Source organism: Capricornis sumatraensis, chromosome 10 (assembly GCF_032405125.1).
Source record: "Capricornis sumatraensis isolate serow.1 chromosome 10, serow.2, whole genome shotgun sequence".
In the NCBI taxonomy this organism is placed as follows: domain Eukaryota; kingdom Metazoa; phylum Chordata; class Mammalia; order Artiodactyla; family Bovidae; genus Capricornis; species Capricornis sumatraensis.
In genome coordinates this window covers 62,470,752-62,481,725 of record NC_091078.1, presented here as the reverse complement: position 1 = coordinate 62,481,725, position 10,974 = coordinate 62,470,752, and the positions used below count along the sequence as shown (strand labels likewise).

The following is a 10,974-nucleotide window of genomic DNA, read 5'->3' as shown; positions in this document are numbered from 1 at the left end:
TAACAATTGTCCTTACAAGAGACTGAAGACAATCGAGGAGGCTGTGTGGAGAGAGGCAGAGGTTGGCGTGATACGGCCACAAGTCAGAGGGTGCTTGAGCCACCAGAAGCTGGAAGAGGTAAGGAAAGATTCTCCTGTAGAGCCTTTGGGTAGAGCACAGTCCTGTCAACACCTTGATTTCGGACTTCCGGCCTCCAAAACTGGGAGAGAGAATCCATTTTGTGCTATTTTAAACCATTCAGGTTGTGGTAAACTTTTTTTCCCCCTAATTTTTGGCCGTGCCATGTGGCACATGGGATCTTAATTCTCCAACCAGGAATTGAACCCATGCCCCCTGCCATGGAAGTGCGGTGTCTTAACCACTGAACCTCCAGGGAAGGCCCCAGGTTGTGGTAATTCATTGCAGTGGCCCTAGGAAACACACGAGTCAAATCAAGATAAATACACTCGGATCCAGAAATTATTGCACAGCTGAATGAGAAAACGCAGACAGGCAGACCCACAGCAGCACTGTGGTCACAGCCGATGACCTAAGTGTCCATTAATGTCGGGTGGATAGACTGCAAGCCCCAGCATTCCAACTCCATGCCATACAACAGATGCATTTCCCAGGGTGGAGGAGAAAAGTCACAAAAGGATATATATAGCACAGTTCCATTCCACAGGAGTTTGAGAAGCAAGCAAAACAAAATACATTGTTTAGGGATGCGTGTATATGTGGTAACACTTAAAAAAAACACACAAGGAAATTCTCTCAAGTCAGGGGAGTGGTTTCCAATTGTGACTCTACACTAGTGCCCATTCTGGAGCTTTTAAAAAAGATGTCTCTGTCCCAGACTGGTAAGTGTCTTAGGGGTGTAGTCAGGGGAGGCATGAGGATCTTTTTTTAAGCTTTCTGAGGGGGCAGGGTAGGGGATTCTAGTATGGGGCCAGGGTTGAGAATGGCTTTGCTCTAAGATAGGAGAAGGCTGCTTCTGTTTTGTGCCAAGTGGTGGTCATGTGTCACCTTACAGTTATTCTTTAAATCACACAGATGTTTTATGCACTGTTTGATATGTTACATGGTTTTTTTAAGTAAATGATCTAACATCTAAATGAGTAGTCAAATTCTTGGAGACAGAGAACAGTGGCTCCTGGGGCTGAGATGGGTAGGGGATGGGCAGTTGGTGTTTAATGAGAACAGAGTTTCAGTTTGGGTGGATGAGAAAGTTCTGGAGTTAGATGCAGAAGATGGTTGCACCACCGTGTCAATGTACTTAATGCCACTGAACTATACACTTAAAAATAGTGAAGATGGTAAAGTCTACGAAGCATACTTTAGCACAAATTAAAGAAAAAACACTCTAACATTTTCCCTCAGCTAGAATTGGGCCTGGAACAGCCAAACATAAAGACCACATATTGAACTCGACAGAAAGCACAGTCCATGATAAACATTTTCTTCCTCAGCAAATCTTGAAAACAATCCTGTGAGGTAAGTACTTTTATTATTTCAAGCCCAGAGAGGTGAGGTCATTTGCCCAACACCACACAGCAAATGGCCTTAGGATGCGATCTCAGGTCTATCCCACTAGAGTGCCCAGCATCTTACACGGTGGCCTGACTGCATGCTGAGCACTGACCACACTCTTCTTCGGCATGACCGCAGCCCATTCGCCTCCCACCCCAACTGCTTTCCAGCAGGACTATTGGTAGTGGAGCCCGAGGCACTGCAGGGTCCTGGAGAAGTAAGAGGGCAGAGGAGCCAGAAGCTCAGTGGGTGGGTCCCTGGGCCTGGTGCCTGGGAGGCGAAGACAGTGCAAATGGAGGTGCAGGGGCAGCCGGGCAGCCTGGGAGGCGGTCAGGCAGAGGCGGCCGAGGAGGGCTTCATCCAGGACCTGGGGCGGAGAGACATGTCAACATTCAGCTGGGGGAGTTCCCAGCAGCGCTCAGCAAAACAGGAGCAAGGCAAATACTTTGTCCTCCCTCTGCATCCGTGTTCTGCGTGCCTCTGCACATGTAAATACCGTCACACTCACACACACACTCCAGCATAGACCAGCTGCTGCTGCTTCTGCTAAGTCACTTCAGTTGTGTCCGACTCTGTGCAACCCCATAGACTGCAGCCCACCAGGCTCCCCCGTCCCTGGGGTTCTCCAGGCAAGAACACTGGAGTGGGTTGCCATTTCCTTCTCCAATGCATGAAAGTGAAAAGTCAAAGTGAAGTCACTTGGTCGTGTCTGACTCTTAGCGACCCCACGAACTGCAGCCTACCAGGCTCCTCTGCCCATGGGATTTTCCAAGCAAGAGTACTGGAGTGGGGTGCCATTGCCTTCTCCAGTAGACCAGCTAGGGTTCACCAAATCAGCCTCCTAGGCATCTCGCTAAACTGCATTCCCCAGCACCTCCTGCAGGTTGGGGATGCCGTGATTGAGCTCCACTCAGCACAACAGGAGTGCTGAGTGTGTGTCCCGCTTCCTGACCTGGCCCAAGAAACCAATACCCGGCCCCCCTGCCCCATGAACCTGCCCTGTCTCTTCTGCTGACCAGATGGCAGCAGCCAGGGGCCCCCCAAGTGACTTGTTTGGAGCAAAGCCTGCCCCTACCCCATCCCATTAGCTGGACTTCACACAGAAGGAAATTGTTGTGTTAATACTCTGGTACTTGAGGTTTTTCTGTTAAACCAGATAGTGTTACCAGAATACACAACCTCTTACACCCGTTAAAGAATGGCAGACTTAGAAGGACCTTTAGAAATCGTCTGGTTTGATTTCCTTATTGAACAGAAGAGACCCATAAGAGAGGGTGTCACTTAGGGCCACACAGCAAGACAGGGCTACTGGTAGCTTTGGAAGCCTAAGTTGCGTAGCTGACGTCTGGAGATGCTAGCCATCCCTCCAACCGCACAAGCCCCAGCCCACCCCAGAAGGCCACAGGCAGGTGGGCTCGGGTACCTGTCTTTGGGGCTTGGTGCTCTCGACTGGCAGAAGAAAGCGCTGGCCAAGGACAGTGCCCACGCGGGCAGAGTATGTGTGATCCCCAAGCACAGGGCAGAGCTGCAGGGCCATGTGTGCCTGTAGCTGGTTGGGAAACACTAGAAGACAGGAGAGATGGGACAGATGGCAGGCAAGCAGTTCATTCTGTCCCACCCAGTACTGCCGCGCCTCCCCACCCCATTCTCAGATGGTGTGGTTTCAGTGAGGTGGACACTACCACCCCAGCCTCTGGAGCGAGGTTGGGGCAGGCAGAGCTGTCAAGCCACCAGCCTTGAGGGACTCATCCATGAACAGACACAACCCTGAATTTTTTGTGATGCTTCTGGGAATGAAGAGCACTCTTTCCTGCTGTGGAGTGAGCCTGGAGCTGCTGGAGCACCTGCATCTCTGCCTCCATGGGGGACAGCTACTGTTCTGATGGGAGGAAGAAGCCAGCACGCAGGAGGTGGAAAGAGAGGGAGAAATTGCTTTCTGATGACATCCTCCAAGCCCGGACTATTACTGTTTTGGCTGCACTGGGTCTTCATTGCTGCATGCGGCCTTTCTCTAGTTGTGGAGAGTGGGGGCTACTCTCTAGTTGCGGCGTATGGGCTTCTCATTGCGGTGGCTTCTGTTGTGGAGCACGGGCTCTAGGGTGTGCAGGCTTTCAGGAGCTGTGGCATGCAGACTCGGTAGTTGCGACTTGCTGGCTCAAAGGGCGAGGGCTTCAATAGTTGCAGCACAGGGGCTCCTTAGTTGTGGCTGGTGGGCCCCAGAGCATGCACAAGCCTGAACTTCTAAGTTATATGAGTCATTACATTGCTCTTTTGGGTGACACCAACTTGAACTTGTTTTGGGGAAACGTAATGGGTATGAAATGGTTCACACATGCAAACTTATTAATACTCCTGAAAATGCTATAATGTGAGACCTAGCATCATTCCACCTTATAGACAGGAAAACCACAGCTCAAGAAGTAACTAGCCCACCACAGACTGGGATTCAAGCCCAGGAGCTGTCCCATCTACTTTCATGGCCAGCAATATGGTGGACTGGGCAATCTAAAACCCATCTTTTATTAACCACCTAGAAACACTGGAAAACTAGCAATCAGCCTTTCAAATACACAGCTGGACACGGGGGAAAGTAAAGTCCCCTGGATGAACATACAAAAAGAAAACAAATCCAGAGCACAAGAGAGTCGACATTTCACCTCTTCTAGGGGTACTTCCAATCATGGGGCCAAGGGGGCTTGGGTTTAAGTAGTGACAAGGGGCCAGGGATGAGGCTGTGGTGCCCAAATGAAATCTTGAGAGGCTACATCTTCCATGCAAGGGTGGAATAGGAGAAAAAGCCAGCCACCACGGAAGGCAGATGAGCTCTGAAGGTATGGATGAGGGGAATGAAGATCAATTCCCAACTGTGAGCTGCTCTCACACAGGCTTGGGGTTCTAATACCACTTGAGTGATCTATGAACTTCCAACTGAGGTGTTAATCTCTAGGTGCTGAAGCAGTGATGTGAGCCCACTCAGCAGAAGCAAGGCAGAACCTCTCAAGTCCCCACCGCCAATGAGGCAGTAAAGGATTTCCATAGATGAAGACCCAGCACAACCTGAACCACAGAGCAATAAGGAGACATTCCACCAAGGGGAGCAAGTCTGCAGAAATCACAACAGAATTAGACCCTTAGAATCTCAAAAGAATTATAGAAACACCATACAGGTGTGCTTTAAATGAGTAAAGACAAACAAGAACAAGTAATGAGAGAAAAAAACAGATGCCATCGCTAATTGGGTTCAAGGCTAGGAGAATGGATGGACAACAAGCACAGGGAAGGAGGTGATCAATAGAGAGGCTTGCCCAGAGCATGGACCGTCAGTTGATGTGTGTTCTTGGCCATTTGGGATTTATAGGTAAAGAAAAAGCTGACAGATCAGCAAGAGACGGCGCGAAGCAATCTGAAGACTGACCAGGTCATTTAATTCCTGGAAAAACTTGAATCAGTGGCTGTTGGTCAGCTTTACTTACTGGTGTGAAAAATAAAACCACAGGATGGACCACAGCAATCGGTGAGCAGACAAAACTTTAATCAGAAAGGCAGGGTGGGGGTCCACGGTATGTGCAGCAAAAGTGGTTAGATGTGTAATGACTTGAATATCCTTTGAGATCTGAGATTTTAGCATCATGCTCTATTGGGTGTGAATACTGTTCTCATTAGTTTTATTGCAGTCTAGACAAAAATGTTAGGACTTTGGGAGTTCCCTGGCGGTCCAGTGGTTAGGACTCTGCTCTTCCATTTCTGTGGGCCCAGCTTTAATCTCTGGTCAGGGAACGATCCCTCAAGCCATGCCATGCAGCCAGAAACAAAAAAAGAGGCTGATTTAATAAGAATGAGCAAAACATTGGTTAAAAAATGCAGGCAAGGGCTTCCCTGGTGGTCCAGTGGTTAAGAATCTGCCTTGCAATGCAATGGACACAGGTTCCTGGTTGGGGAAGAGCCCACATGCGGCAGAGCAACTAAGCCCATGCACCACAACTACTGAGCTGCAACTAGAGCCCATACTTCGCAAGGAGAAGCCACCGCGATGGGAAACTCGCCACCACAACAAAGAGAAGCCCTCACTCTGCACAGCAGGAAAAGCCCACGTGCAGCGACAAAGACCCACCACAGCTGAAAACTAAAAGTAAACAAACAAATCTTAAAAAAAATGCAGGCAATAAGTCTAGAAGTATTCTAAAAGTTCATTTACTTTGCAGTTGGCCGGATTGAATCACGATTTTCAGGCTGACTTGTGCCTTTGTGTGGACTGGAGGAAAGCACCGCTCCTTTGCTAGGTACAGTCCTGCCAGGGCCCACACCTCAGCAGAGAGAATATGGGCTGCTCTGTAACAGAGCTACCTGCACATGGGCAGCCCTGGCTGCTTGACTGTTAGATAGGAACACTCACAACTTCTGAAGACCAAAGATTGTAAATAAATGTTTAAAAATTTTGGAGGGGAGGCTATTTTTGTTAAAAGCATTACGCAAATTAAAAACAGTTTGACGTAAAAGAAAACACAGATGCCTTATTTTTTTAAAAGGCCATCTGTATTTGTACAACAGTCAACTTGAATTTGCAGACGTAAACAATACAATCAGTGGGTAGGTTAAACTAGCAGGTTAGATCCAACTGAAGAGAAAATTACTCAGCTGGAAGGTACGTCTGAAGATTACCCAGATATGCAGCAAAGATAAAGACGTGAAAAATGTCGAAGAAAAGGTGAGAGAGACACAGCAGGTGAATGAGAAACTCAGACGCTACCAGGCATTCAAAAGGGAGGATGCAAGAGGCACAGCATTTCAAGAACTTTTCAGAATGGATTAAACAGGTTAATCTTCAGATTCAGCAAACACAATGAATCCCGAGAAATAAAACTAAACCTACACACCTCGATTCATCACAGTGAAACTAGAAAACATCGAAGGTAAAGAGAAGATGCTGAGAACAGTAAGAAAAAAAAACAGGTGACCTGCAAAGGGGTGACCTTCAGACTCACCGGAGAAGCACTGCCCCCTCCGGGTGGAGCTGATCACATACACCCTTACAGTCCATCAAAGACTCCCCAGGCCGCCACTGAAACTACCACCTACCTCCCATTCCCTGCCTCCCCAACCAAATACAGTTTGTCAAGTCTGGCTGGGGCTCCAGACCCACCTGTCAGTGGCTGCAGCTGGACCAGGGCACAGCCAGAGCCCGTGGCAACCACACGGAAGTGGCTAAGGGTCCTCTTGACACCTTCCATGATGTCCTTTCGCGATGGGGACTGCACTGGAACAACCTGTGGTGTCAGCCCCCAAGGGTGAACAAGCTTCACACATACATGGGAGCTGCCCCTAAACCCTACCTGTTCCCACCAGACCCAGGACAAGGGCCACAGTATAGGCAGTGGTCACTCACCTGTTTTAGAGGAATGAAGGGCCAGCCACCCCATATCTATACCCTTCACTCTTCTTGAGGAGTATGTCTGAGGGTCCCCTCTTCCCCACCCAGGCCCTGACTCACGAGATTGACCCCATCAATGTGTTCCAGTTTCAGAGCTGCTTGGATCTTCCCTTCAGAAGTAACTGGGATCCCATCAGTGACAGCACTGAGAAAGAGGCAGGAGGACGTCACAGAGTTGTTTGCTGGGACCTCCCCGCTGCCCTGGAGCTTCCCAGCCCTTCTCACCAATACGTGGCTGTGGGTCTCCTGGCTCTCTGTGAGTGAGCGAAGAACTTCTGGAGGCGGCTTGCTGTCTGGGGACAACTGGAGAGGAGCACAAGCCCCGAGGCCTCCCTGGAGAAAGACAAATCACAGAAGTTAAAATCCCCTGGGATCACCCGCAAAAAGAGGAGACCCTGAGGAAGAAACACGGACCCGCTGAAGGCCGAGGAGTAACATCTGGACTACAACACAGGCCTCCTCCTGAGAAACAAGTAAGTCTTCCCTGTGTTTGATAATAAGAGTACATAGCTTAAACATGTTTCTCATTTTGCTCTGGCTCCCAGGGAGCTCAGAGCCAAACATCATAACAATTACTACCAACTGCTGACTGTCTACCAGTAGGCACTCTACTAGGAATTTCATATATATTAGCTATTAAATGGGCTTCCCTGGTGGCTCAGATGGTAAAGAATCTGCCTGTAATGTCAGAGATCTGGGTTTGATTCCTGGGTTGGGAAGATCCCTTGGAGAAGGGAATGGCTCAATTCCCCACAAACAAGCTTATGAGTTTGTGGAACTGCAGAAACATCTCATCTCAAGCGCCTTCTCTAATGATGGCAGATCAGTTAACAATGCCGGCTATGAATACTGGACTGGAGAAGTGACTATACACTGAGCACAAATGTTATGAGTTCTGTTTTATGGTTAAAGAAACTAAGGCTCAGTGACACCTAAGATCAGTTTGTACATAAGGATTTGAATCCAGATCTGTCCACTTCCTCCTCTTTTTCTTTGTTTCCTACCTCTGTGATCCCAAAGCAGCTGGTGGAAAATGTCTGTTTATTCCTAAGTGGCTCTGCCCCCATCCCAAATAGATGCTTATCTTCCTACCTTTCTATCACTTCCACCACTTACTTCCCAGATGCTCGGACAACCTGGAGCTCCTGCTCCCCAAGCCCCAGGGACCGGCTCAGTTCTGGCAGCACTGACAACAACGTCAGCTCTCCTGGTTTTCCTAGGTGAAAAAAAAAAAAGGAAGAGTACAAGTTGCTCTCAGAGGCAACATCCCTTCTCTTTGATACTGTCTGCTCTCAGACACATCAAAACCCCTTTCACTGCATCTCTTTTCCCTGCCCATACCTGTCACTGGCAGACCCTGTGGCTTGTTCAGTGTCACCAGAGGTCCTGAAACATGTAATACATAAGCATCAGCAACACCAAAAGCAATTTACAAAGACTTTCTCAATTCATATTATCATGTGGTCCCAGTACAACTCTCATACAGGAGTTATCAACCACGCCCTGAAATGAACTTCTTTCTGAACCTTGCATATGCTCAGCTTGCTGCCTCAACCTCAGGACCTTTGCACTTGTTGCTTTCCATGTCTCAGATTTTCACGTGGCTTGCTCCTTATATCATCATGGCTCAAATGTGATTGTCACAAAGAGGCCTGAGTCTCCAATCTGATGTCTGCTCCTTTCTTGCAGATCCTTACCACCACTGTTTTATTAACAGTACTGATCACTAGTAAGTATTTTTTTCATTTATATTCTGGTTAATCATTTTCTCCCACTGAAAGGTTGGCTCCCTGAAGGCAGGAACCATATTTATTTTGTTCAGCACCGGACAGCCCTGTTCTAGAGCAGTGCCTGGAACACAGCCTGTGCTCAATAAATAGCTGAGAAAATTCATAAGTCACTTGAGACTGAGGCACAGAGACATTGTTATTTTCCTAAAGCCACACAGCAAGCTGATTACAGAGCTAGATATGACTTCAAAGCCCGTTTTGTCCCCCAATACATTAACACTTTACTGAGAGCCTACTAGTGCAAAGCTCTCTGGTTATTTACACTCTCCCTCCCCACAGCTGCATCCCATGATGCTGAGGCAGAGAGAGTACGTGGCTGGTCCCACGTGGTACGTGGTTAGTACGTGGCTAGCTGGTCCCACGTAGCCGTGAGGTTCGTGAGTGGGAGAACCAGGATTTGACCCCACAGGTTTTAGTACTGTACCGAACCAGATCCTCAGAAGGCTCCGGTTAAGACTCCTCCCCTTCCAGGTCTCTCGGCACCTGTCCCTCCCACCCCTCACCTTTACGGTCCACCACAGACGCCCTTAATACATCGACCAGTTCTTCCCGACTGAAGGTCCCCGGTCTCAGCAGTCCTGGGAAAGACTGGTCACCTGGGGGATCCGACGGTTTGCTGGCGCCTCGACGTTGCAGCTGATGCCTGGGAAAGGTTAGGTAAACAGAGGAATCACTGCTTCCGGAGGTGCCGCCCACTCTTATCTCCACACATATCTTCCCAAACCCTGCGGCTTCTTATGAATGCTTCAGAAAGCCTGGATTGAGCTTCCCGAAATCTCAGGTTCTATTGGCCCCCATGTACAGAAAAGAGAACTGAGGCTCAGAGAGGTCTACGACTAGTTTAGGGGCACACAGCGAGATGAATTAGAACCCATATCTAGATCTCTACCCTCCCCCAGCCCCAGTCTCCTCCCTTCTACACAAAGCGGGGGGGAGGTTGTGTAATCACCGGGCCTTGGTGCCAAAGCCTGCGGCTGTGGGCGTTGCACGGATCCCCAGACCCCGCCGCCAGCCACCCCAGGCCTGACCCAAAACTCGACAGCCACCCATCTGCGGAGCGAAGACCGTGCACTTGTGTCCGGAAGGACTGCCCCGGGATCTCCCACAGCACGCTGATTGGTCAGATTGACTGTCAATCGGAATAGCTAGGCACCGAGTGGTGAGAAAGCGGAGCTTTGCTTTTAACCGGGAAGGAAATGCAGAAGTTCACGATCTGTGACTTTGAGGAAACCGAAGCACAGAGCCCAGCAGGTATTTACTGCAGGTCAGAGGACCGGTCTTAGGACAAAGCCAGGTTTTCTGCTCCTCATTGCAATTCTTCGGAGTCTTTTGACTTAAAAAAAAAAAACAAAAACCGCCACTGTGCACAATTTTGTAAGGCAAATTGGAAAAAACAAAATCCGCACTCGTTTGTTCAGTGAACCTGCTTCAAAGCATACAGCCTGGTGCATAATCCAAAAGGGGAAAAAAAAAAAAGGCCAAAGGCAGAAACAGGTTCACTACAGCATTATTTATAAAGGTAGAAATAAATCTCAAAACTGTAAACAAATTGTCCTGTGATTAGATGCATAAGGACATAAATTCACCCATTCAACATTTTTTGAATGCTAACTCTATGCTATGTCCTGGCATCTGTGAACTGGAAACAGATTAACAAAGAGGCAACTAAGATCCCTCATGCCAGGTTACGCAGCCAAAACAACAATAAAAAAATTAAGCCAAAATATAAAAGACTATGATTCATTAAAAAAATTAAATAATAAAAATAAGTAGAAGTAAAAGATTTTAAAAGACTGATTTCTGATTTTAGTTACATGACCTTTTGGGAAAGTCAGTGGTTGACAATGACAAGGGCTGGAGTGGGTGAGGGAATGAGAATCTACTAAAAATGGGCATAAGGGAACTTTTTAGTATACAATGATTACATATCTGTATGAATCTGCCAAAAACTTACTGAACTAAATACCTTAAAAGGGTAGATTTTATTGTATGTAAATTATACCTCAAGAAACTTAATTTTTTTAATTCAAAGATTTAAGTAGTCAATTTTTAAAAATAATTTTTAAGTTAGTGTGTTATGTTTTCATTTTTATTCAGTTCAAGAAGTTTTCTTTTTTTTTTTTCCTTTGGCACTACCACATGAAGGATCTTAGTTCCCTGAGCGGGGATCAAACACACCCCACTGCAGTGGAAGTGTGGACTCTTTTAACCACCGGACTGCTGGGGAAGTTCCTAAACAGTCAATT

General features: G+C 47.8%; 1 protein-coding gene across 3 annotated transcripts; it reads right to left on the bottom strand.

The window, feature by feature from the left end:
* Positions 1-1,501: 1,501 nt before the first annotated feature.
* RPUSD3 (RNA pseudouridine synthase D3) lies at positions 1,502-9,778 on the bottom strand. 3 transcript variants are annotated; one of them, XM_068982614.1, is made up of 9 exons: positions 9,678-9,778; positions 9,232-9,371; positions 8,280-8,324; positions 8,055-8,154; positions 7,164-7,271; positions 6,999-7,083; positions 6,651-6,774; positions 2,934-3,073; positions 1,502-1,877 (listed from the first exon to the last, which is right to left on the bottom strand). In XM_068982614.1, the coding sequence occupies exons 1-9, from the start codon at positions 9,776-9,778 to the stop codon at positions 1,686-1,688; spliced, it is 1,035 nt and encodes a 344-aa protein (XP_068838715.1). In that variant the 3' UTR covers positions 1,502-1,685. The 3 variants fall into 3 exon arrangements, with proteins under 3 accessions (XP_068838715.1, XP_068838717.1, XP_068838718.1); XM_068982616.1 differs by lacking the exon at positions 8,280-8,324; XM_068982617.1 differs by lacking the exon at positions 2,934-3,073 and having other exon boundaries at positions 1,749-1,877.
* Between the last annotated feature and the right edge of the window lie 1,196 nt (positions 9,779-10,974).

Bases quoted from the DNA above. Each gene is read 5' to 3' on its own strand.
- RPUSD3 (XM_068982614.1), bottom strand. From the start codon at position 9,778: ATGGGTGGCTGTCGAGTTTTGGGTCAGGCCTGGGGTGGCTGGCGGCGG. The intron at 9,372-9,677 runs GTGATTACACAA...AACCTTTCCCAG, and splicing joins GGCTTTGGCACCAAGGCCCG to GCATCAGCTGCAACGTCGAG. The intron at 8,325-9,231 runs GTGAGGGGTGGG...TACATGTTTCAG, and splicing joins GTCTGTGGTGGACCGTAAAG to GACCTCTGGTGACACTGAAC.